Source organism: Cololabis saira, chromosome 14 (genome assembly GCF_033807715.1).
Source record: "Cololabis saira isolate AMF1-May2022 chromosome 14, fColSai1.1, whole genome shotgun sequence".
NCBI lineage: Eukaryota > Metazoa > Chordata > Actinopteri > Beloniformes > Belonidae > Cololabis > Cololabis saira.
Window position 1 is genome coordinate 5410699 of NC_084600.1, and position 24339 is coordinate 5435037.

Consider the following 24339-nt stretch of genomic DNA (forward strand, 5'->3'; position numbering starts at 1 on the left):
CAAATTTGTTCAAGTGTTTATGCAGTGAAGTGCTGATTTTGCTTAGCAGCTTGGGCCTGGAGTGCTGCTGTGTGTTGTTTACTAATATATTTGTGTCCGCCATAAGTTGAATTGTGCAGAAGTGGAGTGAATATGCTTGGTTACCTTTTCCGTGACTTCATTTTATTTCTTGTTGTTTGTTTGGTGTAAAAGTTGAGGAAGTAATTTAAGGATAATGTGGGAGTGTAATGACGAGGGATAAAATCAAGTTTCATAGATTTGACCAGTGCAGCAGAAGAACTACGATTCCCTAGTGCACACGGACTGTCGGAAATATAGTTCTTTAAATGAGAGAGGATCTTTTTATGGCGCCGGGAGAAAAAGCATCGAGAGAACAGAGGGGGGCGCTGTTGCTCATTAAACAGAATACACCTCAACTGCCGTCAAAACTCAGAGGCACTTCAAATATATCTGAACCTGCGGAGTAAATCTTTCTTTAAAATAAAAATCCCAAACTTATTTCAGGACAATATGAAGCTGGTTCTAACATACTATGGGTAACCAACGGGATCGGTATTGATATATACAAAGATTACAATGCAAATGGTTTCAAAATATGCGCGTCCTATTTCAATGATGGCACAACATGAATCATATATTCCTAATATGTTCACTTGAAAGCCTAAAACTTAAAGATTGAAAAACCAAGTCGACGCCTGTGCTTGCAATGGAGTGTATACTACACTTTAAATACACAACAATAAGAAATATAACTGTCCTGAATGTAGGAAAAAATAAAAAAAATTGTGTTTAAAAAGCAGCCAGTGAGAGTGTGTGTGTGAGAGAGCTTATGTGCTTGGGAGGGGGGGGCGCATGTAAAGACACCACCCAACACCCAACTCTGTCGGGGAAGAGAGGCGGTACGAGTGCGCGCAAGAGAGGGTGAGGAGATGGGGGGCGTTGAGACGCTGCTTTCAGCACCACGGACAGCTCCAGGAAGATCAGCACCACGGACAGCTCTCATAGAGATCAGCACCACGGACAGTTCCAGGAAGATCAGCACCACGGCCAGCTCCAGAGAGAGCGGCCGCTCGGCCCTCTGCGCTGCTGGGAGAGGACGGGAACCCCCACCTGTACTGGGATTTAACCGCGCCTGACAACCGCAGGAAGTTCATATTCAACGATATTGTTGGACTCTGATTTTATTCTTTTTTTTTCTTTTTTTTTGTTGGTGCAGATCAATCATGGCTGTAATGACGAGCTACAGTCAACCTCACTAGAAAACGGCGTCTGCTAAGTTTCCCGTCACTGAAAAGGCGTTATGCCTCCTCCTGTCTGCCTGCCTGACAAATCCTCTGGTGATGAAAGGAAGTTGAAGAACAAACACAAGTGACAAAACGACTATATCCTTAAGTAGGTTACTCTATTTTGGTTTTGTTTTGTTCTCTCCTCGCATTGGCGTGTGGAGAAATATTTTCTATTTGTTGGGAAATACTCCCAGGAGCAAAGAAACTAAAGAAAAACGCATGCAGAGCAAGTTTCTCTTTCAGTCGGTGCATTAGGCTTCTTCCAGCCTCCATCATCCCCGTGTATTACTGTTTTCCCAGAGGCAATGGGAGTCCTACAGCCACTAATGCACGCCTTTGATGCGGCCGGATACATCTCGCTTCTCTGGCTGCAGTGATTCCCCCCCCTCCCTGCTCTTGCTCACCCTTTTTTCCATGTATTCTCCCCTTTCGCGCAAATACTTGCGGGTTCCGATCTAAATCGATTGAATAAACATGTTTTTGGCTGTTTTTTTTTAGCTGCGAGATGAAGTTGGAGACTGCCTCGGAGGAACAGAGGATACACCTCCCACAACTTTTGACACTGATCTAGTTTTTTTTACCCCCCCTTCATTCATTCTTTTGAGACTTGCCATAAAAAGAGGCGTGCGGTCGGTCGGGTGTGCAGGTGTCCATGACGGAAACAATGGCTCTGAGTGGAAATTGTAGGACTAACCCCAAAGATCAGGCATCCGTTCAGAACAGTTTCCCAGATGTGGTTGAGTTAAACGTGGGGGGGCAGGTTTATTACACGCGCTACTCAACTTTGGTGGGCACCCCCAATTCACTGCTCGGGAAGCTGTTCTCCTCCAAAAAAGACCCCTCTAACGACCTAGCCAGGGACCCCAAGGGTCGCTACTTCATCGACAGGGATGGCTTTTTATTCCGGTACGTGCTGGACTACCTGCGGGACAAGCAGGTGGTCCTGCCGGACCACTTCCCCGAGAAAGGGAGGCTCAGGAAGGAGGCGGAGTACTTCCAGCTGCCCGACCTAGTCAAGCTGCTGTCCCCGGAGGACAGCAAGCCCAGCCCGGACGACTGCTGCTTCCACAGCGACCACGAGGACGGGTCCCAGGGCAGCGACCCGCGGCCCTGCCCGCCGCCCTCGCTGGTGCCCGCCGACAGGAAGAGCGGCTTCGTGACGGTGGGCTACCGGGGCTCCTGCACCGCGGCCAGGGACAGCCAGCAGGGCGACGCCAGGTTCCGCAGGGTGCCCCGGATCCTGATCTGCGGCAGGGTGGCCCTGGCCAAGGAGGTGTTCGGGGAGACCCTGAACGAGAGCCGGGACCCGGACCGGACCCCGGAGCGCTACACGTCCCGCTTCTACCTCAAGTTCAAGCACCTGGAGCGCGCCTTCGACATGCTGTCGGAGTGCGGCTTCCAGATGGTGGCGTGCAACTCGTCCGTCACCGCCTCGCTCGTCAGCCAGCACACGGAGGACAAGGTCTGGTCCAGCTACACGGAATACGTCTTCTACCGTAAGTCCCACCTCTTGTGTGTGTTTTTTTTTTTTTTTTTTTTGGTCCTGCAGAAGTTTTGACGCCGCTAGAAGGCGCGCGAGAATTGTCGGGTGGCGCCAGAAAAACATCTGCTGGTGGGAATGGTGGAATGGGTGGGCCTCTTTTTTAAAAGGTGTGGGTGGTGAATACTAATGCAGAGAGCTTCCTCTGCTTTTTGTCAGTCTAATTTGCTTTGACAGGGTCGTATACCTTTGTTAATCTACCCCCAAGTTTTATTTGCACGACAGACGTGGACATGTAACATGGGTTCCATCTGTTTGAGACCTGTATGAAAGGCAGCGTCTCCTTGGATGAAATGCAAGTACACAATTAAACTGACATGCTCACTTGGAGTTTAGGCTGAGCCCTGTGGAACAAAACCAATTAGATCTCACCTCTCATAATTGGGGTTAAGCCAAGGTGTTGCTATCTCTCCATGGAAGCAACAAACGCCTTTGCGGCAATCGCTTTACAGAGAGACAGCCTGGTTCATGTTTTGATCTCAGTCTGTTCAAACTTATTACAGTATGTTGCAGCATTCAAGTCACTTCTGCAAGAGTAAATATTTTGGATTTGTAACCCGAGTTTAATGCCTTCTGTCAATGCTTTACCATTTCTCATCATAGTGGAAATTGCTCTCCTAGCTCCCCTCTCTTTCATCCAGCTCTTCCTTTCAACTCCTTGCATTTCATTCTGAATTTGCTGTTGCTTTCCTACCATCTCTCCATCTGTGCTGCTGACTAGCTGCTACGTAGGAGTCTGGCGAAGAGGTTTTGAAGAAGAACTCATCATGCGTTTTATAGTGGATCTTCTGAGAGTTTATGATGCTACAAAATAATCCATATCATTTAATGAGTCTGTATAATTTCTTACAAAGTGGTGCCTACGTTCTTAGTACCCAAATAAAGCACTTGTTTGAGAAAGCTTCATCTTAAATTCCCAGAAAGAGTAACGGTTGGAAAACAAGGAAATGTTGTATCATGTACTAAGAAATTTAAAAATAGAGAAAACATTCAACCTAATGCTTTTATATGATGCCGATGCTGAGCTGCAGATATCAACCTGGGATGGATAATAACCTTTCAGGTTTTCAAAGATAGATGCAGCTGTTGTGTTTGTGTGTGTGTGTATGTGTGTGTGTGTGTGTGTGTGTGTGTGTGTGTGTGTGTGTGTGTGTGTGTGTGTGTTCCTCAACACAAACATTGATCTTTATCCTTCGATGAAACATTTTTCTCCTGATTGGAGTTGTCTCCTCCAGGATGACAATGCTTCCATTGATGAAGTGTTTGGGGTGGTCGCCAAAGACAAAATGAGACATTTGCTACTCTTTCAGTCATCGTGTCACTTTTCAGCTGAATAGCTGGTGGATTTAGAGCCATGAAGGTTATTGTAACATCAAGTGAGATAATATGTTTTAAAGAATTTCATCCTGTGATGGCAGCTTTTTAGAGGATTGAAGAATCAATCAAATCAATCAATCAAAGTGTTGTTAAATTAGGTGCAAGAGATAACCAAATGCCTTAAACAGTAAGATAATTGCGGGTGACTTCTTCTTTTATTTGCTATCTATGAGGGAAAGTGTTGGTGTATTTATAATTTAATTTAGCAAAGAATTTACTAAAGATAGGGCCACAAATTTCCACAGTAGCAGCATTGAAGCCTTTGTGTTAAAGGTGAGATACAGGCCTACTGTAGAAATATGTTTTCTGTGCTTGGAGGCATGCAGACAACATTTTCATAGGTTTCAGCACCCTGAGTCTGAAAACATGTAAATGTGTGAGCTGTGAAGCTTTGCAGGGTACATTGATGTCACAGAGCCAGATAAGAATCCAGATATCCTTTATTTACACCCAGTCTCACAGCAGGCTGTATCTGCCCTACTTCACAGGCGGTAGCAGAAACTCAATCAGTTAAATCCAGCTCTATTCATATAGTGCCAAATCGTAACAAATGTCATCTGACACTCCAAGAATACAGTTCAACTGATTCCAGATGAATGTAATTAATACCAAGCCAATAAAAATAGAAATGATAATATTGCCAAGCTTTGGAAACCGACAGATTGCATAAAAACTTCTTTGATACAATTCCTGTGTAACTTACTCCACCATATAACACTGGCTGCCATTAACATTTGATCATATATACCATATATATCTTATTCATACCTGTGGCAGCAAAAGTCAAACAGTGAACACGGTTTTTCATGCGTTAGATAACCTAGAGGAAGGATATTTATCCCAGTTCCTCACACCATCAAATCCCCCAGATGTTTGCCAGGGGGAAGCAAATATGACAACATCCTTTAAAAGGTAATTTCTGGCATGTCGAGATGCTAAATAAAGCTCAGGTTTTGTTTTATGATCATTTTAAAAAATCTGTTAAATTCACACGTGAAAAAAAACAACAAACAAACGAAAAAATAAACAGGTCGTAATCGGAGCATCTCATTGAAAATTGCAAACAGGAAATAATATTCACCCTGCGAACAGGAGCTGGGGAAAGAATTGAGGACAATTTGCCAGGCTATATTAATGGCTTACATGAAGCACAAGGAGTGGATGGCCCTTGGCTCTCACAACTCCCAGAAGCAGCGCTAACAAGCCAAATCAAGTGCCGGTGAGAGCTGTTGACACACATTCTACACATACACAGAAATGCACTCAATACACACCTTGCTTATGCAATCTCTGCCAGTGTCTGTGGGCTAACCCTGACTCTTTTTGCTTTGCTGACAAATGACAGCAGCTTTCTGGCTTTGTGGACAAATGTTCACCTTGTTAGAGGCTCAAAAGCCGGGGCACCAACATCGGTGGGATGTGCTGTGGATGGACCTTAACCTGGGATGACAGAGCTTCTCCATCGCTGCTCCCTCTGGAAGTCCCTCCCCAAACCAGAGGTGTCAAGTAACAAAGTACAAATACTTTGTTACCTTACTTAAGTAGAAATTTTATTTTATCTATACTTCACTGGAGTAATTATTTTTCAGACGACTTTTTACTTTTACTCCTTACATTTTCACGCAATTATCTGTACTTTTTACTCCTTACATTTTAAAAACAGCCACGTTACTCTATTTCATTTCGGCCTTTAAATAAAAACTATCCAGTTAAATTGCTCCATCCGGATAGAGTGAATTTGGTTGTGGTTGTTTCAGATGTTCTTGTCCAGTTTTGTTCTTACATCCGTTCCCTCAGATTCCTGCAACTAAACTTGGATGTACATTCCAATAAAGGTTAGGATAAATGATAACATGCCTCTGAAGTTTGACTTTTTGCACCATTACAATACTTATAGGCAACTAGTCATCATATCTGCTGCTCTCTGAAACACATGTTAATGCTCAATAGTACACATATATGCTTCTGTAATATATTTACATTATACTAAGATACATTCATTTTCAATGGCTTTTGTCCTTAATGGCTTTTTTCCCCCTTACATTACTTTTACTTTTATACTTTAAGTAGATTTGAAACCAGTACTTTTATACTTTTACTTGAGTAAAAAACTTGAGTTGATACTTCAACTTCTACAGGAGTATTTTTAAACTCTAGTATCTATACTTCTACCTGAGTAATGAATGTGAATACTGAAGACACCTCTGCCCCAAACACATCCGTGACTGTACACACCTCCCAATATTTAAATCCCATCTCAAACCTCACCTTTACAGAACTGCTTTTAATGTGTGATCAATGTCCCGTGTCTTGTACTGTCCTGTGTCATATAATTGTCCTATGTGTACTGCTTTTATGATTTTTATACTACTGTAAAGTGTCTTTAGTGTCGTTGAGTGTACTGCTTTTATGATTTTTACTAATGTAAAGCGTCTTTCAGTGCCTTGAAAAGCGCTATACAAATAAAATGTATTATTATTATTATTAACGCAGGCTGAGGCCCACATGCAGCCCCTTGCACATTCAAGTCTCGTGCAGGGGCAACAAATATGCACAGATATCAGGCGTGCACACAAGGACGCAGACACATGTGCAGGAAGAATTGTGCACACAGTTTGTTTAATGCACAAGTCCCTCCGTGGATTAAATGCAGCGTCTGACAGCCTGTTGTTTTTTCTGCCTGACATATATTTGGTCCACTCTCCCTCTGTCATCTCCTCCTTCTTTCTCGCCTTCTCTCTCTCTTCACTCCGTCTCCTTTCATGTGTTCTGAATTTGCTCTAGTCAATCACAGCTGTCTTTTCTCTCTGGCTTTGCTTCGCGCCTTCCCTTTCCCCAGCTTCATTTTGCTCTGTGCGCCGCAGGGGCAAGGAGCACCAGTTGCTTTTACATGCCTCAGTGCCCCGTCACGCCTCCTCGCTTGCTTTTTATTCATATCCCTGTCTGTCTGTCCGCTGCCATGATTTTATATTAACCTCCACCTTCCACTGTCTCGTTCCACATTTGTAATACTTTTGGTTTGGGGCTGTTTCTATGGTTTGAGCATGCCCACTGAGGGCTTTTAACATTTTTGCTGCAGTTTAGGAAAGGCCCTGAGCCGTCCACAAGGAGAAGGTATTCTTAGTTTGGTGTGGAAAAAAAACCCCACTAACCTATCCACTGTCTTGCTTTAAAGTTCATTGATCAGCTTTAGGATTAATTTGCAACATCAGCTGTGAGCCAGAGCTTCCCCACTTTATTTTACATACGCTGATGCAGCTGAATACGTCCACATCCCTGCAGTCTCGTTTAAAAATCTTGTTTTCAAAACAGTCTTTTCTGCAGAAAAGGTAGTTATGGCATCATGTTAATGCCAAATGCTTTGTGATGAGCTCTGCAACAACCACGTATACTGTTTATAGATTTGCCCACATCGAGCATTGGCACACTAACTCGTGATTGCTTTGGCACTGCTGATGCTTGATTTGGTCATCTAAGCATCTTCTAAAAATATCACAGTTAAATTATAAAAAGGAAAATGAGATTCCTGCATCACATCAAGCTTTATTTAGTTATATATGACGAAAAGACTTATTTGACATTCTATAAAAAGTTAATGGACGAAGCAAATCACTTTGTTTTCTCATAGTTTCTCCTGGATTCACTGCATAAAAAATCCTGTTCTGTATATTTACACAAATCTTTGAAACTCTCGAAACAATTCCTGCAGACTGAGGTGATTTGCTTGTGCAACACTGTGCGGAAAATAAGCTTTATCACTTATTTATTCAACATAAATATGGATAGATTCTTCTGTGGAAGAGGTACGACCTGGGGCTTTGACGCAATTATGGCCCTTTTAGAAGAAATAATTCATTGTAGGGAATAATTGCCCACCAGTCTCCAACAACAGCTTGCTGAAAAATGTTGACAACTCTTTCAAACAAAATTCCTCCACTTAATTCAGGATTTATTGTCGAACGAAGGACTACAGGCTGCTCAGTTCCCTCGCCATCAGGAAGAGTTGTTCTTTTATGGTATGAGCTTCTCTTTGGGAATAGCTGGCTTTAGTTTTCCACAAAAATGCGTACTGTCATCTACTGTCAAACAACCTTATTTGAATCATCAATTCGGTAAATATTATCTCAAAAGAGCTGGAGTGAGATTTACTCGGCCGGGCAAATAAGCATGAGATACAGGGAATGGAAAATAGCCAGTTCTGTGGGTGAACTTGTAGCGTTGTACAGATGTATGAATGCACACACAGCCCACTCACTCCAGTAATGACCAAGGAAATCTGCTCATACCAGTGAAAATGGTGGAATCAAACAAAGATAAAAGCCCTGCTGAAACTCCCTTGTGACTAAATTACTGGCATAAGCACCACTGTGTTTTGAACAAATCTGCACAGAGGTAACAATACATTGATTTTTAAAAGAAAAAACGAGCAAGATGTTTTGGTACAGGACTTTCACTCTTATGTAAGCTATTAAGTGTTTTTTGTAACTGTTTTGAAAAGTATCACATTTGTCCACCTCATTGCTCTGGTTGGTATTTTCATCATGATCTGGGTGTAAGCTGACGGCTCCTTCAGCAGATGAAGGATATGTTTTGAAAATCAATATGTTAATGCATCTTCCTACGGCCTCCGAGTGGCGAAGTTCTCTCCCAGCGTACATAACAGACCAGTTCACCTATTTAGGAGCCACAGTTTGTAAAGAGGGAGGCGGAATGAAGGACCTAAAGAATAGACTGTCCAAAGCGAGAGGAGCATTTGTCAGACTTGGGAAGACCTGGAGCTCTAACAGCATCACCAGAAGAACAAAGCTGAGGTTGTACAAGACACTAGTAGTACCAGTATTACTATACGGATGTGAGACCTGGAAAATGAACAAAGAAGACAACGAGGCTGTCGACGTATTTCACAATAGATGCCTACGAAGAATACTGCAAATATGTTGGCAGGAACACATCAGTAATATACAACTGCTGGAAAGAGCTGATATGAGACCACTAAGCAATGAAGTGAAGATGGAAGATGGAAGATGATTGGGCACATACTGCGGCAGGACCACAACAACGACTGCAACATAGCAATGACTTGGGCACCAGAAGGGAAGACAAGACAGGGATGACCAAAGACCACCTGGAGACGTACCGTCGAGAAGGAAAAAAGGGAAGGAGGATGGAAATCATGGCTGGAAGTGAGGACTGCAGCAGCCGACCGTCCGAAGTGGAGGAGCTCTGTTGAGGCTGTTGAGGAATTTATCAAAAACCAGTTCAGAAGTCCGCTCGTGGTATAGAGAGGTTTTAATCATAAGCCGGCGGTCGACATGACCAGCACAGATCGTGTCTGTATTTGGTGTGTCGACCCAGATGGGTTCAGTCAAAGGGTTTTTATACAAAAGTTACAGGAATAAACCAGCCCAGTGAGAGCCAGTCAGATGTGTGAATCCTTTAGCTTTGGGACCACCCCTGAGGGATCAGGAAGTCCGTATGGTCTTTGTCTCTGTGGGGACTGGAAGTCTCGGCACTCCCCTGGGACTCGAGTGACGTTGTAATACACGAATCAGGCGAGAGACAAAAAGTAATTTACAGTCGGATGTGAATCGGGCCAAATGTCATTATCAGACATTTGGCATGACTGTCACAGACCTCCAAATCACCCCATGGGGTGCTCTCTTGATTCATGTCTGTTTGAACCAACTTCCAGGTGTCGGGATCTGCCCGGGGGGTAGGAAGTTGGGTAGCAAGTTGGAGCTACCTCAAAAGGTCTTGAGTCCAGTTCAAAGCCCTGCAGGAGGTAGGACTGGGGCAACCTCCCCGTGCAGGGGGCCAAGCTGTCAAAATTCTTCATCAAGGCCTTATGTGCCACAAGGCACGAAGTGGATAGGTAACAGGTAACAGGTAAGGTACATAACAGATGTGTCCATTGGTGGGGGTTTCAGTGTTTTTTTAGGGGCCGGATCGTTGACGCACCTCCGTTACCAGGAACGGCCCTGCAAAAGTGGCCCTTAGGAACTATCCGGGGCGGAAAACGTCCCTGTAGTAGGAGAGGTGCTTAGATCGGCCTAAAGGAAGGACCTGGTCAATAGAAACATTCAGCCCTCTAACGTGAACAGAACTCATCTGAAGCTTTTGGACCAGAAACATTCTGCTGCGATGGAGATTACAAGAAAAAAAACAATAGAAGTGCAGATGATGCAGTTCATGTCTTGTTGGTGTGCTAAACCAATGTAGAGGTCCAGCGGGTGGTTTTCTTTTAATCTCATTCACTACCACTGCGGTGGATGTTAAAAAAAGCAAACAAAAATGCAAGAAACATCTCTGTCCCTTCCAGGTTTACTTTTCTCTTCCTCTCTTTCTGCTTTTTCGTCTCATTTTATGTTGCTGGCCATTTCCAAATAGTCAAATATACATATAAGCGCCTTCATGTGGTCAGGAATGTTGTTTGTTTGATGGATGGTTCTTGTGGCGCTGCAGGGTAATGGGGATAAGCCGGCTGAGGGGGCTGAGAAGGGGCTCGGTCCCGTTAGAGGTTCCCGTCTGGAAGGTTTGCCCGTAGGCCCCGCCAATGGAAATGCACCTAATAGTACCATGAGCTGTAAATATCCCCCTACACACATTACTACATCTCATACAGGAATCATTTGGATACTTTCCCAACCAAATGTATGGCTCTGAAAGGGAATTTCCCATAAATACATAATGCAACATGGCCAGCTGCAGAAATCCCTGTCCACACCTCTCAGGCGCTGACAGATCACTGAGCCTGGTAGTAAATAAAAATACTTCTCAAATGTCAAGAAGTGGATTATATAAGGTGAAGGCAGTGAAGAAAGTAATTCTCCTACCAATGTTCCATATAATGTGATACATTTATAGGCGGGAAAAGTGCACTTATTTTATTGAAAGAATGATGCCTGTCTTGTTTGTTTTAATTATGCTAATGACTCCTGCCTCCACCTGCAAGCTTCATGGTTTTTTTTTTAAAAGAAAAAAGACCGAAGGTGCTTTGTCTGTTTTTGTTTATCTGTTGCCCAGATTCGGTCCACTGATTGTAGCTATCAGTCTATCAGTTTTTGCTCATTCAGATTCTGAATGGCCTCTGAGGCAAAATAGTTTTGTTTTTTTACCAATTTTCTGCATTTCTGAAGTGGCTGATAATTAATCATCCCTGGTGACAGCTGCTTGCCTGACTTTAGGGCCAGAGAGAACCGCATGACTTCCAACTATTGAATAAAGAAGTGGCACAAAGGAGCCATTTGTATAATCTGGAAAGAGGACAGGAAATAGTCCATTTTTGGCCCAGAATGCATTTTCCTCACCTTTATTTTTAACCCAGTAACGTGCCAGAGAGTGAATTGTGTGTTATCTGGAATGGGCACTCACATGTGTGCTGGTGTGTCCCACACTGTGCCATTAGCTTGATACACACAGATGAGTAATTCCCTCTGTGGCAAATGTGTTTTGGCAGGCGGCAGCGGTTACAGAGCGTGTGTGTGTGTGTGTGTGTGTGTGTGTGTGTGTCTCGACGTGTGACCCGTGTCACACTACCTGAGGCGTTTACACACCCGTTGAGCTACCAACAAAATACACCTACACTCCACAAGGCCCTTACGTGCATCACCATAGATATTTGCATTGTGCTTGTCCGGCACGCAGCTCGCAGAGCCGCTGGTGATGACGTTAGTGGCAGCAGCGCCGTGCTGCAGGCCTGAGGGAAGTGATTAGCCAGGGAGCAGACAGGCCATGACAGCTCAGAGGAGAGTCTTGATAGGGACAGCTGCTCCCCCAGTCTCTGGCTCCATGGGGGCGCGAGGAGTCCAGTCCACCTCCAAACACCTCAAGCAAGGATTATTATTTGATTATTTGGGCTGAGGAAGCAGGTGGAGGGTGTTCATAGGAGATGAGACCGTCTCTGCGGATGGATGGCTCCACATGCTGGGACACCTGTGACTGTTGGACGTTGACTGATAACACTGCTCCCTGTATTGTAAGAGGACAACATCACAGACTACGTTTACATGCAGTCAAAATTGGGGTTATTGCTAATATTCCGGTTACTGAAACATCGGGAATATTCCGTTTACATGGTAATTAATCATTTGGGATATCTGGATCAAACCAGCGACGCACGGAGAACATCATGACACAATTCCCGTCATTTCTGCTTCTTCTTCCTGGATCCAAATCCAAAACAAATGCTGCTTCGCGCAACTTTTCTCTCACCTTCTATTAAATCTTCTATCCCGGTACTTTCTACCGTCTACAAATGCAGAAATGTTCATATCCTTCATTATATTTATGAAGTGATTAGTCTCCTGGTCTTGTGTTTCTCCGTGTTTATAAGAACTTCCTGGACTCAAAAGACCAGGATTCCTTGTGAACAGAGCATGTGCAGAAAACAAATTCCTGTTCCGTTTGATGGGGATATTCCGTTTGGTGTTCACATGACCCAATATTCGGGTTTTAAAAGGGTTATTGAGTGCATGGAAACGCAGTCACAGACTCCGCTCTGAGTTTCTCCATATCTTCTTCCACTCAAGCCCAGATCATGCAACACTCGATGTTTAGGTGTGCACCCTGCACAGAAAAAGGGCTGCAGTCAAGTCAAATGTCTGAATACACGCTAAAAGTAAAACAAAAAAATACTGGCAGCTGCATCTCTGTGGTTTGTTGCCACAGATATTCCCTGCAGACCTGGGGACATTGTGTCACCTTTTTAAAAGTGGATTAAAAATGTCTCTTTTGAATCGAGACAATATGAACTGTGGGTAATTTACATTGACATAATACAATCTTATTCGTGAAAGCAAGAGTTTGAAAACATGGCAAACATTTAGCCTTCTAAACCGTGTGCTGACGTTGCAAGTGATTCATATGCGTTTACGTTTGCACAGTCAATCATAGCGTTCACGCTTCCACGCTGCAAACCTGAAAGTTTCTATATGTTTTCCAGAGAGACAATGGTTGAATCAGTCGAAATATTTATTTAATCTTTTTAAGGATATCCAGTCCAGTTCTGTCATATTAAGTCCAGAAAATATCTCTAGTGAGCCTAAGTGTGGAACCATAACTGCTTCTTTAAACTGTATTCTGTTAGCCTTTTTGCCCATTTTCTTACACTGCAGATATATTGTTAGAGATATATAGACATAAACGGTAATTAGAGATAATAAGGGAGCCTCAGCCTCCATCCTTAATGTGCAATAAATAAAAACATTTTCTGCTGCGTGCTCTGCGTTTACGGTCCTGATTTCTGTGCACTCGAGACCGTTTTGGAAAAAAAAAACTGATGTGGAGAATGGTCTTTTGTGTTGTGTGGTTGATTCCATGTCCCTTTGATTTGTTACGTGAGAAAAATGCTTGTAGACTGTCATCGTCTTGGATGAATCTAAACCGTCCTCCAATTCAATTCAGGTCGACATACTGTATATATTTACAAGTATATGGATTTAGCCTCCAGTTCTATTTTCTTTCTCTCTTTCTTTCTTTGCCATGTCTTCTGTCCTCAGGTTATTTCAGCTTGATTAAGATGATCTCTTTCTCTGGAACAATCTGAGCCCCTTTTCATTTTGTGAAAGCTGTAAGTGAAAGTGCGAAGCGGCAGGGATGAGAATCAGCACTTCCAAATCCGAGGCCATGCTTCTCGATGGCGTGCCCTCTCCGGGTGGGTGGAGGAGTTTAAGGAGCATAAGGCTCCTATTAAGAAATGAGACTCTCTAGCGCCACCCTTCACCACGACGGCCGTCGGGGGTACTGCAGCCAACAGTGAAGCCGGCACGGGAGAACGGGGAGAACGTGCATGCAGCGTCATGTGACGTCACATCCACAGGACAGCGCGGGAAATTCCGGTCACAATTGCAGCACATTTTGCAGCACACAGCCTGTTCAAGGCAAAGGAGAGATACACTAGAGGGCTCATTCTTTTTGGTTTGGAACACTTCATCTGACATTATTACTAGAAAACTTAAAACGTATACAAATGTTTTTCATAAATCCTGCCTCAATCCTGCCTCATGCTCCTTTAAGTACCTCAGGGTCTTGTTCAAAGCATCCGCAGTTCTGCGGTCGGTGTACTGGACCGTCGTGGTGAAGAAGGAGCTGAGTGGAAAGGCGAAGCTCTCGATTTATCTGTACCTGACCAGGATGTATGACTAGAAGAAGTGAGGAGGTCCCAAGGTTAAAAAGCTCCTGTAGACTCATATACTGTAGGAACAACATTTTGGCATGTCAGAGATATGTTTAGAGATATGCTTAGAGATATGTTTAGAGCATGACTCAGCATCTCTAGATCGGGGTAGGAGGATGGGTCTCGCATATTAGCTGTCAGCTCAGGCTATGCTGAATCTATACTAGATACTTTTTTGACAGTTTATACAGAAAGGAACCCTCACATGAGATGTGATTTCTTTTTTTCCCAAACTGGTTTCAAACCACTTCCGATCCAGTTTCAGATGAGATTCCAATCGGATTTCCACGTTCCAGTCAGGTCATTTATTTTGGTCATTTACAGGATGAAAGAAATCAAAATAACTTCTATCCAAGTGAGTCCATCAGCTGGCCTCCAGTAACAGCTGACCCGCCTGGACCGTCGGATCTGCTGTATTGAATAAACCTGGACGCAGACGTGGCCTCTATCTCTGCCATTTTGTCCTACGTTGTACAGAGTTTGCACCGCGGCTCCACATAGCCATTTGTGACAGCAGCAAAGCCAGTTCCCGACCCTCGTTGTTGGTTTGTTTACGTCCTCTATGTGAGCGGGTTACCATAGCAACCAGGTGGATCAAGGAATGCCAGCAAGGACTCAGATTAGATCTGATCACTAGCAATATATAATTTGAACAATGAGTCAGAAAGATTGGCTTCTGATCCGATTCTGATTGGATTTCGATCGGATTAGACTCGTGTTGACAAAGTGACCGAAGCCTTAAAGACCAATGTTTCACCCTTTAATGCCCGACATGTGAAAAAGTGTATAGTATATATAAAATGTATATATACGTATATATATATATATATATATATATATATATATATATATATATATATATATATATATATATATATATATATATATACACATATATACATATATATATATATATATATATATATATATATATACACATATATACATATATATATATATATATATATATATATATATATATATATATATATATATATATATATATATATATATATATATATATATATTAACTCTATCTCTAGCCCCTTTTACATTGGTAGATCCTCCATGTAGTATGTTATGTAATATAATTTATATATAATATATAAAATATATATATATATATATATATATATATATATATATATATATATATATATATATATACAGCAGTATTATATGTATAATTTATATATAATACATATATATATATATATATATATATATATATATATATATATATATATATATATATATATATATATATATATATATATATATATATATATATACAGCAGTATTATATGTATAATTTATATATAATACATATATATATATATATATATATATATATATATATATATATATATATATATATATATATATATATATATATATATATATATACATATATATATATATATATATATATGTATATATATATATATATATATATATATATATATATATATATATATATATATATATATATATATATATATATATACATATATATATATATGTATTATATATAAATTATACATATAATTTATGTATATTATATATTAACTCTAAATAAAAATAAATAATCTCTGGCCCCTTTTCCATTGCCAGATCCTCCATGTTGCCTGTACTTTTTCACATTGACCAACGCGAGTGGTCTGTTGATCACGCAACCTGAGTAAAACCCACCAGAGGAGTTTAAAAAAATATCTTATTATTATTTTATAAAATAAGGAAACAGCTGATTAACAGGGAAGACGAGCAGATCCACAAGCTGCTGAGCTTCGGAGACGAGGACGGCACAAACCAGCGTACATCCAGAACCAAGAAGGATGATGGTCCATTTGAACAAGTGGACACAAAGATGAAGAAACCAAAAAACGTTCATCTCAATGTTCATCCATCCTGGTCTTGAAAATGACACCTGTGTGACGGCGTATTTCCACCTGCTGGTGTAGGTAATATGTCATTCTACACACCCACACAGGTTACGGTATGTTTCACAGATAACACTTCCTGACTCGCCTTCAGGCCCGAGGTGACTAATAACACACCTTACATTTACACACACACGTTAAACATGTGTTAAACATGTGGGATCCAATCTAAACACGCTTTCCAAGTCCTGCTACTGTTTTCTTTTTCTTTTCTTTATCTATATTTGATTACATTTTATAAATACTTTTAAATAGAATATACACCTAGATTGGAGGACTATATTAAGGAATAATAGTTTTGAATTAAATAGCACCTAGTTAGCAGGAAATAAGTTGTACTTTCTCTACACTGTACCTGCTTTACTAAAACAAACAAACAGAAGAAAACAAGGACAACAAGTACAACCATACCTCTTATTCCTTGTTTCAAGAACAAATGAATGATTTTCCAGGTGACTTGGACACAACTGTGTGTATTTGTGACCTGGGTGTGAGTCACACTATCGTACCTGGAGAGTTGGTTCCAGTCTCTCGTGAATTCATGAGAGTGTTGTTTTTCCCTTTCTTTTCCACTCCCTCTTTCTTAATGTTTATTGTTTGCTGACATGTTGCTAGAGGAGTGGAAAGAAAGTGGGACTGGAAATGAACGCCGGCTGGTTAGGGGGTGACCGAGTGCTTAATCGCCCTTTAAAGTGCTAGAAAGTATTGTGTGTATATGACTGTAATGCAAAACTATCTATTAAATGAAACCTGCCTGGCCGGTTTAGAGTGGGCTCTGTGTGAGAGCAGAGGGACCTACAAGAGGGATTAGAGGAAATTAAGGTGACAGCAGCAGAGATGAGACAATATAAATTGGGGGACACGCCAAGAGAAGTCAGACTTTTTTGCTTGTCTTGCATCCCTGCGACCTTCTCCCTTGGAAGTTTAGAGCAGCTATGTAATGTAGACTCCCATAATCCCCATCCCTAGAGGCTGGGAAAGATTAAACAGCTCAGATAGAAAGAGACAGGAAAAAGAGAGACATGGAAAAAGAAAACAAATGAACACAGATACAAAAATAAGCGTCCGACGGTCCTCTGAGTAATTCTCCTCTTCTTTCCATCCATCAGTCCGTTTTCTCCTCCTCTGTGACTCGTGACATCCTCACCGCTGGTGCTCACAGTTGATATGATGCTGACGCTCTTCCCCTCTTCTGTCGGAATAAGTGCTCGGTGGTGCGACGAGGTGTGGAACGCTGCCATAATGACACAAACTGCAGCTGGAGAGACTCTTCACTCGCTCGGCTCGCCGACTGGCTGCTGCAATGCATCAATGCTTTAATAGCCCTGCTATTTGCAAGTCCTGATTGGCTGGAAACACCATGGAAATGGTACACAGAAGTTCTGTCGCATCTGTAATTGCATCGCCTAATCATACCAACATCTGCTTCCAGCGTAGGGGGTGCTTGTCACAGCCCAGATTAATGTCTGCTATTTGGATCTGCATCCAGTGCAGAGATGGAGATAAGAGTAGGCAAGTAGCCACATGTGTGCCTGACTTCTGACTGCAGCGTTATCGCACAATACAAAGCACGGCTCCAAATTCACTTCATTTCAATGTTGTTGTCAGGTAATAAATTCAACCCGTGCTGAAACTTGTATCAATACTTACAGCTTTTCTTGTCCCCGGATGAGAAATTTAAACTAATAGCTGACACTTACCCTATTTCTTTATAAATGCACCGACTCCAATACATTTCTTTCTGCTTTTCTTTTGAGACACATGTAACGTAGTGTTCACAGTTCTGACTGCAAATCTTCTGATCACAACCAGCAGCAGGGGGGAACTTATAGGTTTGCTTTTCTACATGTAAACGTTGGTTGAAACGACGCTGCAGTCAAACTGGAGGAAAGTTTTCTAGCTGTTTTCTAGCTATATATATGTGTATGTGTATGTATGTATATATATATATACACACATTAATGGTTCATATCACATATTATTTTATTCATATTAATGGTAAAAAAACCTGAAAGCCATATATATATATATATATATATATATATATATATATATATATATATATATATATATATATATATATATATATATACACATCACCAAGCTCATATAGAGCTTGGTGATGCGTTGTAGCTTATGTGAATAAGTGTATATTGAATTATGTTAGAATAAAAAGACATTTTAACATAGGACGAACAGATATTTTTTATATTAAACCCCCATCCCAAATAAAGGCCGGGTCAAACATTGATTTTCTGGTGGCCATAAAAATATTCTACCATATGCAAATATAGCTAATATACCTGAACACAAACAAATAAGTGTGAACAAATTGAAAAGTGTCTGACTATTTATTTATTTAGAGTGACCTCACTGATTACGTGATATGAAGTTAAACGGCTTGTGTATCAAAGAGAGAGGAAAAAAAAGAGGGGAGAAGAGGTGATGGAAGTGCTGGAGGCTACGAGCCTCTAGCTCTTAGCTCAGCTCTTTTACACTCCTTTTTTCCTCTATCTTTTCCCTTAGCTTGAAAACTTTACAAGCCTGCCAGACACCAGTGTGAGTCACAGAAGATTATACCAGTAACGGGAAAAGCCAGCTAGCGCTGGCTGTCTAGATCGAGGACGCACAATAAGATTTGGGTTGAATGGAAACACACAATTAATAAACGCAGGTCCCAAATAAACGCAGGTCCCAAATAAACGCAGGTCCCAAATAAATGCCAGGACACAAAGGACACAAATAAATGCCTGTTGCTTTGAGCGATTAAAGCAAATAAACGTCCGGGCCTTTATTTGGTGTTTTACGGTACACAAACAGAGCAGCACAGACCAAAAAGGGGAGAAGTCCCTGTTTAGTTGTGTTATTCGTGTGTTTCGTGTGTGTGTGTGTGTGTGTGTGTGTGTGTGTGTGTGTGTGTGTGTGTGTGTGTGTGTGTGTGTGTGTGTGTGTGTGTGTCATGTGTGTGGAACGTGTCTAAGCCTGTGAGTATATTCAAACGTCTAGGTCTTTTGGGGGACGCTGGAAAAGAATTAAAGATGTCATTAAAACTTTGATTAAAAAAGAAGCGGTGCCTAAAACTTGTTCACAATCCTGACATCCTTTCAAGACCCGGGGTAATATTTGCACATTTCTCAATTTTAAAGCTGACTGTGACCCGTCATTGTTACTCTGGATCCCTCAGACGTGATGGGCAGGGGATACCCTGAGGGCACAGTACCAGTACTGCCCACCTTTATTTCAGTTTTAAATAAAAGTTTACTTTTGTACAAATGCGGCCTACGATATTTAGAATATTGATCAAGTGTGTTTCAACTATATCAGTCATCAATATTTATTTCAAAGTGCAGTCCGACTTTTTGAGAAATACCTAAACAATAACTGGTACCTGTCAGGGAGTGGTTGGATGAGGACCCAGATGCAGGAGAGCGAGAGGCAGGAGTTCAGCAAAAAAGGGTTTATTTTACAAAAAACAAAAAACAAAAGCGCTGCTTGGCAGGATCAAAAGTAACATAAAACAGGGATCCAAAAAACTTGAGCAAAAACTTGGCAGGACTTGGAGGAAGGAAACAGGACGGACCGACAAGGAGCAAGGGAAAGACAAGACCAGATATACACAAGTGGGTAACGAGACACAGGTGTGAACAATCAGGGCAGATGGAAGACAGGCGGGACAAAACAGAAAACACAAACTGGGGGAAATGTCAAACACTGACGGTACCACATTTCTTTCCATCCACATCTAAACAGTTAATATGTTAAAAACTTGTGTTTTCTGAGATCAAAAACAAACAAAAAAAAAACATGGTGGAATCAAATACGCTTAATTCATTATAAATTTGCCATCTTGCTATCAAGATTGGAACATTTCGGGTGGTTTGTTGAAAAACTGCAGATCTGCACCCCATGTTTCCATGCTCTCTCGCAATCTGGAGACACCAAACTAATGTCCTCTGAAGCACATTGTTGAACAACATCTTGTTAAACCACTTTACTTTTGGAATAAATTAATGTTTTTATGTTGCTGCTCTCAAAAGGGATCAAAGGGCGGCGTCACACGCAGGCTATTTTCATCAGCATGGCAGCTTTTACTCACATCCCACTGTGTCTTTCTGCTTGTTTTGATGCAAACTCACCAAGTGTCTTCACAGCTGAGCCAACAGAATTTGTAAATGTCAACATGTCAGCATGGCACCGTCATAACAGGCTCACATACACACACCGTGCACATCTAAACGAGTGTTTTCAGAGCTATTTCCATGTATTTCAAGGTCTTGGAACTTCCCCATCTTCCCGTTCTCATTTTTGTCCTTTCAGCTCGTCATTTTGCCTCTGTCGTGTCTGAGCGTGTGGCGACTGATGAAACAGATGGTCGAAATTCAAAAATCGTCCTTAAAACATGAGAACTAAAACTTTACAGTTTGATTACATTGGGATCATTTCTGGTTCCTCTGTGCCTCATTAGAGCCCCGCGTCGTCGCTGGCGTCCTCGCTGGCACAGCAGCGGCCCATATGGCCACAACACTTTAATACCATTCGACTGTGTCTTGTATTTTCCTAGGGCAGAATGTCAGTGGCATTTCATTTGCACTGAAGTCTTTAAGTCCATTAAGCAAGCCAAAGGCACTAATGTAGAAACTCCAGGGAAATTAACTCGAGCAGAAATTACAGGCAAATGTGTCTTTGCTCTTCGTAAAAGTGTTACGTCATGATTGGTAAAGGACTATTGCCGTGGTAAAGTTACGAATAAACGCTAAAAGAACAGTCATCCCATTTTTTTAAATATTTTGTTCAAAGGGAATTGAAATGTTATGGATCTTAAAAGAGCATCTGAAGCTACTTATGACAGTAATACTGCAAGGGAGCAGTTTCTGGTTATCGTACAAAGAATGTCATGGCCACAAAGGACTTTACAATGTCCTAGTAGTTAACTGCTCTTTAGCAGGTACTATCTGAAGATCAAACACTAGCATGAGGCTCATTAGCAGTCCCCAAGTCCTCTTGGAGAATTTAGCCGCGTACGAGAGCAGACTGCCATTGCCATTTCCATCCTTAGTGGGTGTGAAGCTCTCTGCCCATTAAAACCTACTGTGAGCATATGCAGGCCGTGCATGTACACACCCTCTCCCACACTTCCAGAGATTAATTTATGCTAACAGCACCCGGATGAAAATGGCTCTCATTAGAGGAAAGATTATAATTTACACTGCCCACTTAAATGCACCCTATGTCTGAACCTCTTCCGTGTTGTTTCCCTTCAACCGATAAACGTGACTTTCAGGTTGGAATAACGCTTCATGACAAAGGCACACATTGTTCCCCACATAACACCCTTGTCAAGCTGTAACTTCAGGCTCCAAAGTTCCAGTTTAACTATCTTTCCTCGCTTTCATCTGTTGCCACCTTTTAAGACCGAGCTGGATTTACAAATGTATCCGAGTAAGATCAGAGTCAGCGTTCTCTCGAAAGCAGAATTTAGAAGTGGCATTGCACATTGTTACGCAGGCTTTAGCCTGCAGTCTTACCTACGCGTGTTAACGGGAGGTGTGGAGAGGATCTAAATGCAGGAGATCCTGAGGCAGGAGTTACAGGCAAATTTCTTTACTAAAAAAGGAAAAGGGTAAAAAAAACAAAACACTGCCAGCAGGAAGTCCTGAAAACTAAAAAGTCCTCAATATTGCAGTGAAATAAACACAAACAACAGTTGCTGGACCCAAGAAGTTGGACAGAACTAACCACTCCAACAAACCTTCGGTGTCTGAAGACTGTCAGAGACTTTCAAGATAAAATAAGAACAAAAAAACATGACCAAACCAGGAGAACCAAGAGGAAAATGCGAGAAACCACAAGAAAAGAAAAGCCAACCCAACAGAAAACCTTACATCATAACATGTGAGCGACAGCTGTGTGGACTTGCTTCAGCTTCAGCTGGAGTCAACAGATCTCTCCTTTTGTCATGCTTGACTGAAGGATAATCAGATGTGTATTTGATGAAAGGTACTATTCATTCAGGGGAAAAAGGAAAGGCTTTTTATAAACCTGAGTGCTGAATGTTCATGCTTAACAGATAATACGAAGAGGAAGAATTCAAGCTCTTCGATTAAAGCAGCAAAAAGGAGACTTATGTGTCTTTTTAAGGAATATTGCTTGCAAGAATTGCCATCCAGTTCTAGTAGTCTCCCATCCCTAGTACAAGTAAAAACAACCAAAAGTATCTTTGTTCTGTACTTTGTACAACTTTGTTTACTTATAACAGTTTAACTGCACTACTGTACGTCACGCATCACCAAGGATGAAACTAGCTCACGGAGCTATAGTAGACACAATGATAGACACAAGTAAGACCTACTTCAAAACCGCATAGTAATTACTGTGCATATGTTAGAGCATACAGTATGTAGTGTATACTGGCCTGGTACATAGTAGTATGTAGTATGTAGTATATGAGGGAAACTGGTTAGCTGCAAACTGGAAATATTCCCAGAAGTAGAAAACCATGTAGGTACCTGTTGTATATGACATCTGGTTTAATTGTTTGAATGCTGCAAACTACGTACAACATTTCGTCAAAATCAGTACGCATCAGTAAAAGTATTATGCAGCTTTGATAATGGCCTTAGAGAGTCAGAAAGCGATTGAACGAAAGGCCCCACAAATAAAATATTACGATGTGTTTGAGCTTGGAGAGATATGATGTGGGAAAGTAATGTAGAGTCTTCATTCAGACCTGATCCCCTCACATATTGGCCTTTTTCACCTTTCATCCACTATTTAAAAAACTTAAAGGAGCATGAGGCTCCTTTTAAGAAATGAGACTCTCTAGCGCCACCCTTCACCATGACGGCTGTTGGGGGTACTGCAGCCAACAGTGAAGCCGGCACGGGAGAACGGGGAGAACGCACATGCAGCGTCATGTGACGTCACATCCGCAGGACAGCGCGGGAAATTCCGGCCCGGAATTGCAGCACATTTTGCAGCACACAGCCTGTTCAAGGCAACGGAGAGATACACTAGAGGGCTCATTCGTTTTGGTTTGGAACGCTTCATCTGACATTATTACTAGAAAACTTAAAACGTATACAAATTTTTTTCATAAATCCTGCCTCAATCCTGCCTCATGCTCCTTTAAAATACATATTTTTTCCTCAATTTATTTTTTTTAACTTTTCAATCAAAGATTTTGAATCAAAATATATAAATATATATGGCATATGGTACAATTCTTTTTCATAAATGTAATTTAGTAAAGAAACAGACAAAAGGTTCTTCATTGACTGACTATAAAACAGACAACCCCCAAATTTTCAAATAAACAAAAAATCATTGGGAAAAAAAATTGCTGATAAATTCTGAGTGGTTTTGTTTGAATTCCATCAATTACAGTAATCAAGTCCAACATAGTATAAAACTATGTGCACATTGTGGTAATGTCATGATAATCATATATATATATATATGTATATATATATATATATATATATATATATATATATATATATATATATATATATATATATATATATGTATGTATGTATGTATATATAAAGTGATAGGGAAGGATAGAGTGAAAAAGAAATGATTTGCTGGGGATCATCAATGTATATTGCTTTAAACTCTTCTTTGAATGCATGGACTAACCGGATATAAAAGCAATAGAAAGGGACCCACAAAATGCGGTGAAGATGATTAAAGACTATCATGTGTCAGACGTAATGTAAATCACCTTCACATGAGAAGAACTCTGCAACATTTCAGGCAGAAGGTCAGTTAATCAACTCCAACAAAAGACTACTTCTCGTCATGAGGCATTTGATATAATGAGCATTTTAAATGCGTTTGTTTGGTGCCCGTTTGCACAGCAGCACCCAGCCACCAAAGCAGGTGATCAATAGTCAAATGCAGCAGTTAGATTCCAGGCTCGTCATTTTTTTGCTTTAATGATTTCTTTTTATTAAGCTCCGCTTCATCTGCTTTAATAGATGGGCCACCCCCCGACTCTGGGAGGGCACTTATCGGATTTTG

The 24339-nt window shown here is 41.3% G+C and overlaps 1 protein-coding gene across 2 annotated transcripts in view; it reads left to right on the plus strand.

Moving 5' to 3' along the window:
• Positions 1-897: 897 nt before the first annotated feature.
• kctd16b (potassium channel tetramerization domain containing 16b) overlaps positions 898-24339 on the plus strand; it is a 289523-nt gene continuing 266081 nt past the window's right edge. For both annotated transcript variants that reach the window (XM_061739466.1, XM_061739464.1), the window contains exon 1: positions 898-2782. In XM_061739466.1, coding sequence (XP_061595450.1) covers positions 1939-2782 — 844 coding nt within the window. In that variant the 5' untranslated portion in view covers positions 898-1938. The remainder of the gene's footprint in view (positions 2783-24339) is intronic.